At 52.6% G+C, this 17,088-nt stretch overlaps 2 protein-coding genes and 1 pseudogene across 2 annotated transcripts; all 3 read left to right on the top strand.

The window, feature by feature from the left end:
- Positions 1–823: 823 nt before the first annotated feature.
- On the top strand, positions 824–4,563 carry SAPIO_CDS3266 (uncharacterized protein; the record flags this gene model as incomplete). Its single annotated transcript, XM_016786098.1, has 7 exons — positions 824–1,085; positions 1,174–1,341; positions 1,393–1,621; positions 1,865–1,901; positions 2,244–2,790; positions 2,856–3,277; positions 3,346–4,563. 7 exons carry the CDS (start codon positions 824–826, stop codon positions 4,561–4,563), a joined length of 2,883 nt encoding a protein of 960 aa, XP_016644104.1.
- Positions 4,564–5,621: 1,058 nt separating this feature from the next.
- On the top strand, positions 5,622–6,863 carry SAPIO_CDS3267 (annotated as a pseudogene; the record flags this gene model as incomplete).
- Positions 6,864–14,007: 7,144 nt separating this feature from the next.
- On the top strand, positions 14,008–16,906 carry SAPIO_CDS3268 (Kinesin-II 85 kDa subunit; the record flags this gene model as incomplete). The annotated part of the gene is made up of 2 exons (XM_016786099.1): positions 14,008–14,758; positions 14,835–16,906. 2 exons carry the CDS (start codon positions 14,008–14,010, stop codon positions 16,904–16,906), a joined length of 2,823 nt encoding a protein of 940 aa, XP_016644105.1.
- Between the last annotated feature and the right edge of the window lie 182 nt (positions 16,907–17,088).

Below are 17,088 nucleotides of genomic sequence, written 5' to 3' on the forward strand. Positions count from 1 at the left end.
AAGCGATGCGACATTGATGAGGCCCAACATTTGCTCGGACTGGGGAACCACAAAACGCATCAATTGATATTGATGGATCAATTATCGCTTCTCATCCTGCAAGCATAACCAAACAATCAGCAGGTTGAGGAGTCGAAGCGGGCCTTATCTTTGAATCCACCATCAATTGCATCTGATAGTGTCCGATTTGACGGAATAGATTCTGCTAATCGTCATAACCTCACCTCAATGTTATCTTCGCCCAGAACCGGGTCCAGACTAAGGATAAACAAGCCCCATTGTTTATAAAGGGAACATGGAAATCGATTGATCGATCTTCCCTCGGCATTCCACTCTGTATTCTGCACAAAGTACACTAGACGGCTGCACTGCTGTAAACTTTACTCAGGCGCCGCTATTGATGTAACGATGAGCGCCAGGCTAGTCTAAATCTAGCTTTCACACGACTACGAAGTATCAAAGAACCATGTGAATCAGGCTAGTAGCTTCCCAAGTCTGCACCAATCGACATCCTTTTGCCGACTTCACCTTGACCTTGCTTCGTTTCTTATCAACTTCACGTTGTTGGCGAATCTTATTCTTACCAGTTTTCCCTACCTGTGCATTTCCTGAAGCGTTGCCGTTGATTCCTTCCTCCCCGTGCCCCCTCCGGAGTGTGTAGCGTATATCTGCTCTTACTTGAGTCAAATACTGTACCTCAACAAACCCTAAAGAGCCGATGCTATCCATCTCAAGACACTGTCCCGATTTTGAGAACTGCTGTTGAGCTAGCTTCAATCCTTTTCTAGAGGGCCGGAGAGTAGCGGCGCGAGACGGAAAAAAAATGGCTTCGCCGTTCTCTCAAGGCAGGAGGAGGTCCTTCAGCGATGTGAATGACACGCTGCAGGTGCTGCACAGTCGTTTTGCCCGAGCTGGCAGTCCCGCATCACAAGCCACGACCGCAACGACGACAGGCGCCTCAACGACACAGCCCCGCGCTGGAGGCGATGAGCGAGATTTCCCGGCTTCCTTCCACGCTGGTTACTTGGGGTATCGGGAGCCTGCTCGGTCCTTTGTCCAGGGCCGGAGCACCGGAGAGGAATATGGTAGGTCATTGCGCCGCCAAAAGCAAGAATCGAGCGGCCGGGATCGGCAGCTGTCAAAGCGCCACTGCTGACGCATTTTCATTTGTAGTTCCCGTTGACACTGCATACCTCGCGCAGAGCGTCCGTGAGGACACCGCCGAGCTGGCATCCTACGCCCTCTCGGATAGGAAGACTGATCAGCCCTTGGCGTTAACTCTGCAGAGATCGCGCTCGCCCGCAGGACCTTCGCGTTCACCCTCGCTGGAGGCTGAGCGAGGTAGCCCCGCTGCAAGAGAGCGTTTTCGAAGACTAAGCTTCACTCAAATAGACCCCGCCTTTCAGTCCCCCGAGGCTCGTGGCGCTACCAGCCCGCAAGATGGACCATCTATGTTGACCACCTTATTGAGAGGCTCACCTCAAGAGCATCACGTGCCCGACCAGCCGCACGACGAGTCTCACCCTAGCGGTACGGAGGTTGATGAGGACAGCCATGGCTTCGAAGGTGATGAGGCTGAGGACCTTATGGCAGATGAGTGGGATGCGAGTAATGGCGCAAGGTTGGTTCGGCATCCATCGCGCTTAGAGACTGTTCCGGAGGTTGATGAACACTCGCCTCTTCTTAGCCGTGTGAACTCCAAGCATGGGAGCGTTTTTCGTCGGAGACGCGATGCTGCGGAAGGAAGAGATGTTGAAGCCCAGTGGAACAGGCGTCGGCTGAGATTCCTCAGAGGAGGTAGGCGGCTTGGGCATCGTTTTACGTCTCGATTGTCGAAATATTCAGACATCGCGCTCCATCCCAGGAAATGGGACCCTACGGCTATCTGGCAGGCTACCGTAGTGAGACCTGCGTCCTACTTACCCGCCGTTCTAGTGGGCCTTCTCCTCAATATTTTGGATGCTTTATCGTATGGTGAGTTCCCTAGCAGTAGCAGTCTCGCCGCAAGCAGCCATGATGCGCTAATCTTCGTGTGGTATAGGCATAATCTTGTTTCCATTAGCAAGTCCCATTTTCTCCCATCTTGGATCGGCAGGCATCTCCATCTTTTACGTTAGCACAATCATCTCGCAATTGATATTTTCTGGTGGCAGTATCTTCAAGGGCGGTGTCGGATCTGAACTAGTATGGCTGCTTACCTTCACCCTTTTTACGTTGAGGTTCGATACTTACTTTATTCCTAGATCGAAGTGGTTCCGTTCTTTCACAACATGGCAGAGACCATCACTTTGAGGGTTGGAAAGGAAAATCCCGATGCGGTGATTGCCACAACGATCGTATCCTACGCCGCGAGTTCCATGTTGACGGGCATAGTATTCTATCTCATGGGCAAATTCAAGTTTGGCTACATGGTCGGCTTCATACCGAGGCACATCCTCATCGGCTGCATCGGAGGAGTCGGCTTTTTCTTAGTCGTAACGGGCTTTGAGGTGTCGTCTCGTTTAGAAGGCAAAATCGAGTATGACCTAGAAACCTGGAAACGCCTCACGCAGCCCGAAACCCTGCCTCTCTGGATAATCCCCTTGGTACTCGCCGTCATCTTGTTCTACGGCCAGTCCCGGGCTGTATCCAAGTACTTCCTCCCGTTCTACATCATCGCTATTCCTGCGCTATTTTACCTGTGCATTACAGTCCTTAACGGCGTGAAACTGGACGATCTTCGGGACGCCGGTTGGATATTCGAGGGACCTCCACCTGGAGAGCCGTGGTGGTACTTTTACACCCTCTACAGTGAGTTTCTGTCAAGCCCCTCGATCTTCAAGTTAGTCTAACGCTTATGGCAGAGTTCCACTTAGTCCACTGGGGCGCCGTTGTACAGACTATCCCAGCCATGTTTGCGCTTACCTTCTTCGGCGTCTTGCACGTCCCCATCAACGTGCCTGCCCTGTCTCTCAATACCGGAGAAGATCATGCCGATCTAGATCGAGAACTTAGGCTGCATGGCTACTCAAACTTCCTCTCGGGCTGTGCTGGCAGCATTCAGAACTATCTCGTTTATGCAAACACCATGTTTTTCATGCGATCGGGAGGGGACGCGCGACTAGCCGGAGTCATGCTCGCAGGCTTCACGTTTCTAGTCATGACTGTGGGGCCTTCAACAATACACTACATCCCAGTCATGATGGTTGGAACGCTTATTTTCGATCTTGGCTTTGAACTTCTTTTCGAGGCGGTGTGGCTGCCCCGGAAGAAACTCAAGGCCGGAGAGTACCTCACGGTATGGAGTCTACTTTTCCCTTTCCTGCCAATATCTCACTCAGACATCGGATTACTGACGTGCCGTAGGTTATTGCCATTGTCCTCATCATGGGCATCCATGATTTTGTTGTGGGTATTGGGGTGGGTATCTTACTTGCCTTTGTCACCCTTGTCGTGCAGACCGCAGGGATCCCGGCGGTAAGAGCTGCCTACTCGGGCGAGGTTGTTACTTCCACTGTCAGGCGTAACCCTTCGCAGAGTCACTACCTGAAAGATGCCGGACGCCAAGTTTTCATCGTCAAGCTCACGGGATATCTTTTCTTCGGCACGATTGTCAGCGTGGAAGAGAAGGTCAGAAATCTCATTGATGATAGGACGTTCTCAGAGCGGCCTATCCGGTTCCTCGTTATTGACCTATGGCATGTCACGGGATTGGACTACTCGGCCGGCGAGGCGTTTAACACGATCAGCCGGATTCTCGACAAGAAGGGAGTTGTCCTTATATTGAGCGGAGTAGAGGGCGAGAGCAAGCTGGGCAGGAATCTCAGAGCGGTTGGAGTAGGCCGAGACGGGATCGAGGTGGTGATGCTTCCGGACCTCAATTCGGCCCTCGAGAGCTGCGAGAATGAGCTGTTGAAGACGTACTACGCCAGCCAGGAAGCCCGCAGGAGCGCTGCACCTCGCCGCGGGCCGTCTGCGAACCTCGAGGTACCGGTTGTATCTCCTCCGGAGGCAGTTGCGTCCTTGATGACGGGCCCTGCCCTATCAGCTTCGCCTCGCGGCGCACTTCTTCGCGAAGCCGCGCATAAAGCACTCGAGGAAGCGGACATGGCGGGACCGGCGAAGTGGCAAGGATTCAAGGAGCCCCTCCGGCTGATGCTACAGATATTCCAGGGACTGAGCGAGAAGAACGAAGACTTTTGGTTCAGAGCCACGCCGTACTTTGCCAAGCTAGAATACCCCCCGGAGACGGTCCTCTTCGAGCGCGACGAGCCTGCGCGTGGGTTCTATCTCGTGGAGAGAGGAATACTGAGGGCCGAATACCACTTACCGCAGGGGTGGCTCTGCGAGAGCATCGTAGCAGGAGCAACGTGTGGTGACCTGCCTTTCTTCTCGGAAACGAGACGCACGGCAACAGTGACGGTGGAGAGGGCGAGTACGCTATGGTACATGGATGCCGAGAGGTGGGGGAAGATGCAGAAAGAGGAGCCAGACGTGGCGTGGGAGCTCCAGCGCATGGCTCTGAAGCTCACCAGCCAGCACATGACCCTTGTGACATCTTACATCCTAACCATGGCTGGATAAGACGGGGACCGATGGCAAGTGGATCAACTGGACCATCTCCTCGGCCCCGACCGACATGTCAACCTGTCACCTCTTACACTAACGCCACAGGCTCAGGTTGGACCTTTTGTTTTTATTTCATTTTCCTATTGTCGTGTTTTTGTACATATACATCGGATATAGAAGAACGTGGAAGCAATGAGTTGGCGCGTATGGTTGCCGGGCGCAAGTTGGGGGTTCCTTTTAGTTTGGGATTTGCCTTTTTGGCTACGGGTCGGACAGCTTTCGGTCTAAGTTTCATGTTGGCAAGCTATAAGCAGTTGTGTTTGGGCGGATGAGCCCAATGGGCGACTCGACTCCGTGGTCTATACGGTCGATTGGTGGTGGAGAGGAATTAGGTTGACGCTAGAACATTACAGTGGGGGGAGGCGCCGAGATAGTATCCATCTCGATGTGATCAATGTAGAGTACATTGTGCCGAAGTATGCAAGATGTATCGTATCCACACTTGCATGGGCCTGAAGGTGCTAGTTGTGTTCTTCACCTGATGTTGGGAATATCCTCCTTGATCTCCCCATTGGTCTTGCTCCTTCCCCACTACAGAGGCGTCAGCCTTGTTACATCGCTCCCCAGCTGACATCCTTTCTTGCTGTCAAGCCATACCATGATTTTCTTACTTTCTTTCCAGAATAATTCGAGAATTGTTTTAGTGGGGGGAGATGTTCTGCAAGATCATCAATGTAACTGTATCTTGCATATGGCCTATTTCGCCACTTGTGTCAGCGCAGGCTAAAAGTGAAAGCCGCGTGCCCTTTTCCCGTTTCCAACTCTGGCGGCACATTCCAAGAATCTCACACCAGGACATAACCAATATTGTGACGGGTCAATTCTCCTTTCCCTCTCGCTTTCCATCGCCGCACACGATACGGGACATAGATAAAAGCCCGAGAGCCATATCCACTTACCGCCGAGACGCGCCGGTGAAACTTTACGTAGGGTGGAAAGAGCCTTTTCATTCCCAGTATTAGGACCTCTTGTCAAGAAACATACAGCAAGAAAAAGGAAACGGAAACGAAAACATGTCGCGAAACCTCCGCTCCATCCTAGGCTTCTCCAACCGTGTCAAAAAGTCCCCTGCAAAAGCGAGGTCCAGCAGCACGCGGAGTCACCGCCCCACACCCACCAAGCGCCGCGCCCAAGATGACTCCGCTAGGGAGAACGCAGAAGACGAGGTCTTGGATGACGCGGAGGCAGCGGCAGCAGCAGCAGAAGAAGAAGAGGAGTACTACTTCCAAGACCGACTAGACGATGTGGGTCTCGTGCGCGTACTGGCAACGGACCTCCACCTGCGCGACGTCGTCCAAGCGATGCGGTACATCCGCGACAGAATGTGGACGGCCATGCCGGAGCGAGGGGCGGGGATGAACTCGACGCGGATAGCCGAAGTATTAAACTATCGAGCGAGGACGCCGCCGGTCGTCACGGTGGCGCATTTGCAGGCCGTGCTGGCGTCGCCTACGGCCATCGAGCGGGAGGTGGCGGAATTGGTCTTAAAGGGTATCGTGAGGAGGGTGGTGGTGAAAGGGAGAAGCGAGGCGTTGATTGAGGTGGGGGATTTGGTTGAGCTGGTGGAGAGGGCGGAGGGGATTGGGGAAGAAACGAAGAGGGGGTATGTGGCGTTTGTGAAGGGTGAGGGTGGTGGGGGTTTGAGTAGGGAGCAGATTGATGAGTTGGTGAGGGCTGGTTTCCTTACGTCGTCGCCTACGAGGATGCATGGAGTCTCGAGCGGAGGGAATAGTAACAGCAGTGGGCTGCTGGGCACGAGCATGTCCTTGGAACACGTCGCAAAGGCACCGACGGGGACTCTCGGAGCCGTGGGTGGAGGCGCTGTCCACATAGTTACGGGCAAGGGCATGCCGACGTCTTCCTCCACAACTACTATTACTGCTACGCCATCATCCCTCCAGCACGGCACCGCATCATCGGCGGAAAACCTCGCCATCTCTGTCCCCGGCCACGGCGCATTCCTCAAGCTGCACAAGGCGGCGCTGGAGCACCTCATCTTGCTCCTGGAGAAGCGCTCGGCCTTTCGAGAGATGCCCGAATATTCACTACGCGAGGCGTGGGACGGCGGGCTGGCCTCCGCGAAAGGTGCCAAGCGCGCGAGGGGCGAGTTCTCTGGCGTGCTGCCGGGGAGGACGAAGAAGTGGAGAGAGTATTGGGGTTTGAGGTTCGAGTGGGTGCTTGAGGAGGCTGTTGGTGCTGGGATGGTGGAGATCTTTGAGACGGGAAGCGTTGGGCGTGGCGTGAGAGTTGTTTAGTGTGGAGGCGTTTTGTCTTTTGTTTCTGGAAGACGGATGATCTCTGGTGGGTATTCTGGCATCGCAATGCATGGTGTTTTGGGGGCATCACGAGGGATCTCGGTGGCACTTTGTTTTAGGATTCATGATATGCTCGTTGACGATGGAGGTTACAAGCTCTCACTTATTGAAACTTAGGAGTATGTTCATCTTACTCCCGCCTCGGGAGAAGAAGTATCGAGATTGATAGAAAGGAAACATTCAATTATTGTCATCTCGTAGAGTCGATGAATCGATTGATCAATGACGGCCTCACCGAACGATAGATATGTCGTGCTCAGGCTGATCATTGATGCTGGCTCGATAGACCTTGATACACCGAACAACGCGACGACTTACAGATTTCAGGATCGACCTTACAAATATATTATAATAGTCATACCGTGTGAGGTTTTCTTACTTCTCTATTCCTTGTCATAGGTGCTTCGGAATCGGCACGCTCGATCCTCGATCCAGCCACCTTTTTGAGGCTCTCCGCGCCGGATATCTCCACGGTTGCTCCCTGCTGAAGCGCTTGGAGGTGTCGGACACCAACGATTTTGGAATACACTACTTCGTAGACCCGCAGCAGTATTGATGCAGCTTGAAATCAATATCGAATGCGCATGCTGCAAGTTAAATGAGTTTTTGCGCTTTTGATGTAGTGTCGCTCCACAAGCAGGTCATGGCATTGGCAAACCTTAGTCTTGCTAATCACTACCTGAAATGAGCATGAATAGATACAGAACCCCCGGCCTTTGCAGATACAGTAATAATATTCTCCTCCCAGACTTGAAATATTCTCTGCGGCCTTCGTTTGTGGTGTTGCGGCGTCATACTTTTCGTATGGTGTCTGGTCTGGCTGCACAGCACAAACACGGCACGCCTTGCTCAAACCAAGGGAAACGGATGGATGGTTTTCCGGTACTGATAGCGTGGCATCTAGGTGAATCATATCGGGATACCGGGCATTAATACTGGGGAACCTGGTGTTGGGGTTTGCCTGCAGGTAATAACGCTCGAATATCTGCGGCGTGATTAGACGCAGCTGCAGAGCCTGGCGCACGCCCAAGGGGAATCTGCAACGCCGAGGGTGCGCTTTGTGCTTTGGCGGCATTCTGTTTTTCTTCTTCTTCCTGTTCTCTTTTGCTCAATAAAATGAACGAATGGGAGAAGAGCCGAGATCCCCGGCGAGAACAATTCTGTTCCCATATTGGCCTTTCGTTACGGGCGTTATGTTTCAATATCAATATTCTGGCTTCTAAGTTCTGTCTAGTGAATATGAGTACCGAGGCATTAGAATACACTACAGAAACACCACCGGCGAAGGCTGATCTGAGACAGAACACAAGATGCACATCAATATCAACTGAGACAGACTAGCTGCGCCGAGCGTGCAGAGAATAATAAGTGTAGTGTACGTGTCAGTCTGCGTTCGCAGCTGAGGCGAGCTCGACGAAAAAGATTTAACTTTTAACAAGTGAGAGCGATGAAAACAGAGCTTTGAATTTTTCCTGTCCCTTCAGGCAAGTACCATCTGATGGCATTCCGTCTCATGTGGCAGACGAGTACAGCGAGATTCTCCAAACCTTGGTTGAACCACTCAGCCACTAGTGAATAATTTTGGAAGAGAGCATTCTTTCCAAATGCCACTAGATTCCAACGGACCTTCTAGCCGGGTTGTATGGTCAAGAAGGTGACATTTGGTGTTGGTTGAACCGAACCCGGAGAGAAAAGGCTCAAGGTAGTACACGCCGAGCCGCGAGCCGCACGCTCATGAGGGTCAAGGGAGAACCTGGGTATGTGCCACCCGTTTTAAACAAAAGCAGCAGGATCGACATGAAATCCTGCGAACAGTATGCCTTTCAGCAAGGTTTAGAGTTTTTAGATCAGCGTCCCGTTTCTCTTATAAGTGATGTAAGGGGGTGCTATAAGGATTGAACGCCTTCCGTGCATCTGCGTGATCTACAACGGATCATCCTGTGACGAGAGTGGGATTCTGTTTGACTGGTTTCCTGATGGCCGCTTTCTTTTTAAAAACCGGGCGCACGGATGAGATGCAAACGAGAACTGCAGGCAACTGAGACGGATTGATGGCTTCTATTTTATAGTCGGGCGGAATAATGAGGTGCTGGAAGGCTGGCCGAGTGCTCCGACGTAGTCACAGCCCATCTTGTCTGATGTCCTTTGCAGGTCGAGGGAGACGTCACTCGTCTGAAAGTGATATCGTCAATCGCTCTCGAACGCGCACCACTTAAGTTCTTGGTGAAGACCCACCATTCCGATGAGGGCCGGATGGAGGGCCGCGGAAGACCGGAGGAAACATGTGCCGAAGATTCGGGAGGAGATTGAGGTAGCGAGAAGCTGCAGGTGTTGGACACCACACCGAATCGAAGAAGTTACAAAACACAGAAAGTGTCGCACAGCGATCCCGTCCTTTCCTCTGACAGAGGCAAGCAACATTGCTACCGAAACACCACGTAAGATTCCGGATAGCAGTAGAACGGGATAGTACCTCGTACAGAGTACAAAGTCCTCGCGTCGAGGCTCCTCGAAGTATTCTGAGTACAAGGACTTCGCGCCATGTTAATCGATACGATACGACTTTCGAAGGATTGGATAATCTATGGCATTACCGTCACTCAGTCACTGAATGACAGTATCAATCACTCACAGGCTGGCGAATGTGACCGTGTCCATTGCACCAGGGGCGCCCACACCACGCCAATTTTAAGTACCATGGGCTAGCGTCGTGCTCATCTCCTGTGCTGCATGCTATAGGCGCACGGCCGTATAAGATTCATTGGGTCTGGCAAAATGGTTTAGGGAGACGGACCAGGGGCCTGGCAAGTCGGTTCGAGGCACTCAAAGCGAATAAGATCTTCGGCCAAGGGGGGGAAATTGCAGTGTGGCTTTTCTTTCCTTTCTGGTCACCCCCTTTCTCTCCTTGTCCACAGGTCTGGCCTGTTTTTTTGAAGCTTGGGGGGACATGCGATTCGGGACCTGTGATTTGTGATTCTTGATAGTGTCAACGGCCCGACCCCAAGATTTCGCTTCTGCTGTTCTGAGAGAGAAGCGAGACAAAATTGAAGTGGTCGAGATGCGGAGAACAATGGCTAATTGTTTCAACATTCCGGCCCCTTCCAGGTCGGAAGTGGCGCAATTGGTCTGGTAAAGCCGGTCCCCTTCTCCTTGACCTTACAAAGGCTCCAAGGGAAGTACCATCCGATGGCTAGGCCCTTGAATGAAATTTGCTCCATTTGATAATACGAAATTCATCACGGGAGTCCTTTCGTCCTTGGCATCGGAGGAGGGTACCTCAAGTTAGTTGTGACACCGAGATGTCGACTGCAGAAGCAACATTAGGCCGGGCAGCCTCACGGCGTGGGATGGCATCTATGGTGTGATGGAGAGCAACGGATTTTCAGTCCTCCCGATGCCTTGTCAGAGAGAGATTAACTTGATGGGCTTGATGGACGAGTGAGGATTAAGGACTGATGCAAGTGACAAGAGCTTGAATTGACCAGACCCAGCAGCGAGAACAGTTCGTACCTGTACTTGTTGGCTCTGGAAGCTAGAGTCCCCGGGTCCGCAACCTACCGGGACAGTCCCGTAAGTGCACTGAGAACTACGGAGTATGTTGCCCGGTCGCACTAGTCCGCTTTTCGTAAAAATCCCCTATCATCAAGTACTGGTACATGCTGCAGGACCTGACTTCAATGCAATGTTCTTTCCTTTTGCTCTGATCAATTGATCCATTGTTCAGGAACCCGACAATGTGTGGAGGGTGGTAATCCGGTCCTTCGTACTTTTCTTCGTACATACGAAGTACAATTGTACATTTGTCGTGTTCACTACTCCACTCTACGAAGTACCTCTAGACATATGCGCTTCAAGGCTGGCAGACTACGAATTAGAGGGGCACTATGGCTCAAAGAAGACTTCGATCGTACGAAACCGATGCTTGGTGAGTGGAGCGGGTGCGATAAATCGAGCCTCGCCTTCAGTTGGCCCGGAAGCAACCACTTAGCACTACGGAAGTAGTTACTGAGAAAGATTGATGCTTGGTGAACTCGACATTGGGCGACGCAGCATTCTGGGTTCTTTCCCCCTTTTCTAGATAACTTCGTAATTACTCATGCCGTACCAGATACTCCTTGTACATGCATCATGTTGCAACTTCACAAGGAGAAAGCAGACTTCAGAGAACATGACCCATGGTCCATGGCGGATATCCCCTGCCAGCCATGCCGGGACATCATCCCGCAGAATGCATCCCTCATGGTCTTTACCACCCCTGTAGGGTCGCAGGGACCACCTTCCTGGCAAGAGGGTGGGTCAATGGACGCACGTTTCTTTTATTCTGCCCTCTTTCCTTCGTCCTCCGTTATAGATTGGACAATTGGTAACCAGCGACGTGGGCTGTGGATAGTTTCCTTCTGGCCGGCAACTGCCTCTTACAAGCTCTAACGCGACGCAGCGCGAAACGCCCTACCAGAGCGGCGGGCTAATACTTCGCACGCTATGTCTGCAATAGTAAGAAGGCAGGAAGCCATTGATCCAGCTAAAATTGTGATGGGCACAGGTTTTTTTGGCGCATACCAAAGCTGGGCAAGCCAGGCACATGCCGATTGCTACAAAGTAGAGTCACATTGCCATCAAGAGAATCGACCCAACGCAACAGGTCGAAACTGCAACCTTTAAACGGGTCATTTCAAGGCCTGCACAGCTGAGTACAATACCGTTCGCCTGCTCTTGCAGTGTTGGAATGTACTACTTAAGTTGTATCGTGGACTCTTGCGGATGCCATCAAGTGCTGAGTTATTGCCCGACATGGCCTGGCCCTGAAGACTTCGTCTGCAAGTCTCGCGTTCCATTGATCCACCTCGGCTGAGCTATTCTACCACTTAACCGGTACAAAACAACATCGTTCCCCAATAAGAAAAATGTCCTTGCTGCGTTATGGTCTTTATTAGCTTCCCGAGTCTGTCCTTTGTGTTGCAGAGTGAATATAGAATATTTTTGACAATTCGTACGGAGTCTCATCTACGCGTATGAGTCGTGGGGCTTCATTCTTTCATCACAATAGACGCACGAAGTACTTTGTACACTATTGTACTTGGCACTTCGGACTTTGTAATGACCCCATTCTAGTCTAGGCAATTTGTACAGTACATGAGGTGGGCACTGCTAGCGTAGGCACTAAAACGTCTCAAGCTGCGGGTGGGACCTGGGCGTTGCCACTTCTGCTAAGTGGAAGGATCCTCCCAGAGCTTAGCTTTCCAGCTCTGGCAACTTTGGTAACTTTGTTAGCGTGTGGGCGAGGGCGAATGAGGGATTTCAATGTTGATCCTGCCATCACCACTTCGCACCCGTTTTCCGTGTCTGTGCCTGCCATCGTCTCTTTGTACAGACTAGTGTACCCCCGTGTTACCCCTTCTGTTGACAGGGAACCGCCTTTTCTGGCTTGCAACTTACACGACAACTTCGAACATCGAACATTTCCCCCTCAATCCCGTCCACCAAGTATTGCATCTCTCGTGGAAGGCACAATCGGGGAGTGCTGAGTGCTTCCGTTAAGGTACGAAGTAAGTAGAAGTACATTGATCTCGCCCGGCACCTTCGCCTTTGCCAAAATCTCCTTGGGGGAAACCACCATCACAGGGGTTCCCCATCTCTCGTTGGACAAGCCCGAGACGTTGTTGCCGTCCGGAAAAGCAACCCAAACTCTCGGCCTGCCCTACTTCCTACTTTCCCTCTCTGCTTCCTGGACTCAATCAAATCTTCACCCACTCATCTTCATCCACTCTTTTTCCTTCCACACCAATCTTGAGAGAACAGGACGCTGCCGCCGCTTCTAGACGCGCAAAGCAGAGTTGATCTCGCCAGTCGTCGCTATTTCTATCCCGATTCCTTGTCTCAACACGCTTCTTAGCCAAGCAGCCTACGTTCTTTCCTTACGCGTTGCGCTAACCCTTTCCTTCTGTTCTTTCCCAAAGCCGTTATTTCGTACGCGACCCGACTGCCATATTTTTCGACTGTCTACCGCAGACGACGACCAAACGACAAGACCGTCTCCAAATCCTGCTCACCTAAACGACGAGCCCACACCTTCATCCTTCGACGACTGCCGCTCCTCTTCTCCCACTCTCGCCTAGAGGTGTCCCTGGAGCGATTGCCGAGTTAGTATCTTCTCCGAGACTTACCTCATATATTACGCCCGCCGAAACCACGCTTGAAGCATTCCCATCTTGGAACGGACTGCATTGTCCTGGCCAGCGTCAGAGTGTTTTCGGCTGCTAGTGATGCCCTGTTCCTGGTATTGACTGAGCTTTTTATCAACCATCGCAGTCCCGCTCGAACGAGAATCCTATTGGCCAACTTGAATAGAACTTCGTTTCTCTGGCTGCTGCGCTGTACATCGGCTCAGTAGTGCTCATCCTTCGAAGCCCGGCTCACGAGGAGAGAAATAGGAAGTGGCGATCGTTCTTGGGCATTAAGCATACTTCTCGAATCTGCATTTTGCCATTTAGACCCCGACTGTCCGACCGTCAATTATAATACCTCTGGTAAGCTCCTGCTCACGATTCTCCCGACCCCCTCAATCATTTTATTTTCCTCTGGCACGTACCAAACCTCCGGAGGCATATGCATTTATGCCTATCGACAATCCAGTCGATCACTGACAGAGATCCCCTTGTAGGCACGAACTCCCCTGAGCTCGCGGATGACTATAACCTACTAGATGCTTGTCGCATAACAACGTTTCATCACCACCCTGGGTGCTCTCCGAGGACCTGGTATACAAGCCACACTCGGGCCCCCCACTACGGCGACCCTGGCACACCCCAAGCCAAGCGATCCCACACCCCCGAGCCAAACACGCCCATCGAGTTTTCTTTCTCCTCTCAGAGCCACCTTAATATCCGCACGTCGACAACCTATTCTCTTTATTTTCACGAAGTCGAACGGTCGATGAAAATACCACAACCGCTGACGATAGAATCTTCCTCCGACTCGGGCCAAGACCCCAAGTTTTGACGATCCACGCTGCGACGAGCATTTTTTTTCAACCCTACGCTCCTTCCACCAACACCCGCCTCGTTACTACTGATCCACATTCACGATGGCGACCACCCTTCCCAGGCCATCTCGGTCCTCCAATGGGCCCCCCAACATTGCTCTTCCAGCCCTCCCAGTTCCGAAGACAAGGAAAAGCACAGGCGCGCTAGCAACCCCTTCCCGGTCGGCGACGAGCACACCTAAGAGCGGTCTCCGGGCGCCATCAGCTGCGTACTCTACTCCGTCGACCCCCGCCCCCACCTCTTCTCTACCTCGCATACCTTCCGGGGTGAATGCCCCCGGCAAGTCGATACGGAAAGTAGTTAGCATCAACTCTTTCCCTCAGCCTCCGAACCGAGCGAGTAGTCTCCCACCAAGCCCTCTGGCTAATGATGGTGCCCGGAACTCCACCCGCCGATCTAAGGCCTCGATCGTTTCCACGTATAGCCACCTTGGTAGCTCGACACCAAGTTTACTAAATGGTAGCGGCGAGGGAAAATCGGTCGGTGCGGGTGTGAGAATGTCGGATGGACTCATAAGCGTCGCCTCGCTACCACAAAGCCGAAGCTCCTCTGCCCAAGATTCATATTCGACCTCCGCCACCACTTACGACGATCCGATGGACATCCCCCAGTCATCCACAGACGCTAGTACCGATAGCAGGTCACCCAAGCAGGATAGCAAGGGTAACGTTTTGGTCAGCGTCAGGGTACGACCTGACATGACCGGGAACGATAACCCTAAAGACTGGGTAGTCGATCCTAAGCAGTCTTTGATCTCTCACCGAGGACGTGAGGGTGGAGATTACTTTTATGGTCAGTTGAATTTCTCGCGTGCCTCTTTTGGATCGTGGAACGCGGGAGAACCGAAACGCTAACCTTGTGAGTGTAGATAATGTTTTTGCAACGAGCGATGACAACTCGAGAGTATACGACTGTATCGCTAAGCGACTCGTACGGAGGGTTATGGAGGGATACCATGGAACGGTTTTTGCCTACGGGATGACAGGTACCGGAAAGACTTTCTCGATGCAGGGTACCGCTTCGTCACCTGGTGTGATTCCGCTAGCAATTACCGACATCTTCTCTTACATCCGAGAGACTCCGTCCCGCGAGTTCCTCCTCCGCGTCAGCTACCTCGAAATCTATAACGAGAAGATTCACGATCTACTCAGCATGCCAACAAACAGTGGTCTAGGTGGTGCGGCCCAGGAGGAAATCAAGTTGCGTGAGGATAGCAAGCGCGGTGTTTATGCGAGCCCGTTGAAGGAAGAAATCGTGCAGAGCCCGACTCAACTGCTCCGAGTGATTGCCCGTGGCGATCAAGCGAGGCGGACGGCCAGCACCCAGTTCAACGCCAGGAGTTCTCGATCGCATGCTGTTGTCCAGATCGTAGTGGAGAGCCGGGAGCGCATTCCCGGAAACACCAGCACTGAGAACAAGCGAGGAGGATTGCTTCCCGGCGGTGTTCGTGTCTCCACTCTTAGCTTGATCGACTTGGCTGGATCCGAGAAGGCGGCGGAGAGCAAGGAGCGCAGGACCGAGGGTTCCCACATTAACAAGAGTTTACTGACACTTGGTACCGTCATTGCCAAACTGTCGGAGCATAAGGATAAGGATGGAAAGCCCGCCGACAAGGACGGGAAGCATCTTCCGTATCGCGACAGCAAGCTGACACGCCTCCTTCAAGGTGCACTGTCGGGTAATTCTCTTGTCAGTATTCTGTGCACGATTCAGACCGGCTCGGCTGGCACCGCAGCGGTGGCCAACACGCACACGACCGAGACTCTAAACACGCTGAAGTTTGCTTCTAGGGCAAAGAACAACATTGTCAGCCATGCTAAGAGGGCGGAGGAGGCGCTCGGTGCTGGTGGTGATGGAGGAGCTAGAGTCTTACTTGAGCGGTACCGCATGGAGATTATGGAGCTGAGAGCTCAACTAGACAACAAGGCGAAGAACAAGAAGGAGTCTGAAGAGCTCACCGATGAGGAGAAGGCCAGGAATGCAGAGGAGGAGAAGGCACGGGAGCTCGAGGCCGAGCAGCGGCACGAAGAGCAGATGCTAGAGATGCAGCTGGCACGAACTGCTCTTAAGGAGCGTATCGACCACCTGAACCGTCTCATCCTGAGCTCCAAGTCTATCGGTGTCAACCGAAGTGGATCCTACAGCTCACTGGCAAACTCGAGGTTCTCTCAAATATCGACGAGGTCATCCGTGACAGCATCAAATAGTGGTCGCCCCGGTATCGAGCGATCTTCTTCGATGACTTCGACTTCGTCCACGATCGGTAGGCGCTCGAACGGCGGGAAGCGCCATTCGGGTGGCGAAGCGTCGATAATGGAGGACGAGGACAGCATCGGAGAGTCTGGCGACGGCAGCGCGTCGCTTGCGGCCCAAAACCGTGCTCTCCAAGCCGATCTCGCCGATAAGAATCGCTACATTACGACGTTGGAAAAGAGGCTCCTCCAGGCGCGTCGAGCGAGTTCGTCACGTACTTCGATCGGATTCACGGGAAGTAAAGGCATTCTCGTCGGAGAAGATCATAGCGTGGCTGCCCTTCTAAAAGAAAAGGATGCAGAGATTGCCGAGCTTCGGGCCAGGATTGATGATAAGGACCGTATGTTGACGGCACTCCGGAGTGTAGCCAGGTCGCGTGAGACTGCCGAGGGACTCAACTTCGACTCGAGAGCACCGCTCAGTCCACCCCCGTCGGCGACCTTGCTGAATTCGCCGCAATCCCAATTCCAACCTCTTAAGCAGAACCGTGAGAACGGCGGCGACGACCTTAAGATCCTAGATGAGATGATCATGGACCGCATCGAGAGCGGCCAGTTGGTTAGGAGTTCAAGGGGCAGTGTCCGGGTTGCCAATGATGCAGCGCGACGTGAGCCTCCTTCGGAACCTCTCCCGAGCTTGGATCTCATCCAAAAGCACGAAGAGGCCAAGCCTGCCTGTGCTGCATGATGAGGAAGTGCGCCTTCGGAACTAGTGCGAGACTGAATTTCGAAGGGGGTCAAGTATGGACGGAGGCGTCTTTTACTTTTCTTGATTTTTCTCTTTTTTTTTCCTCGGATTTTCGTTGGATCGATTACTGCTTATTATATACCCCTCGAGTACGTGTTTCGTTTCCTTATTTCGCCGCTGTC

The sequence above is a fragment of the Scedosporium apiospermum genome (assembly GCF_000732125.1).
Source record: "Scedosporium apiospermum strain IHEM 14462 chromosome Unknown SEQ_SAPIO_0088, whole genome shotgun sequence".
NCBI lineage: Eukaryota > Fungi > Ascomycota > Sordariomycetes > Microascales > Microascaceae > Scedosporium > Scedosporium apiospermum.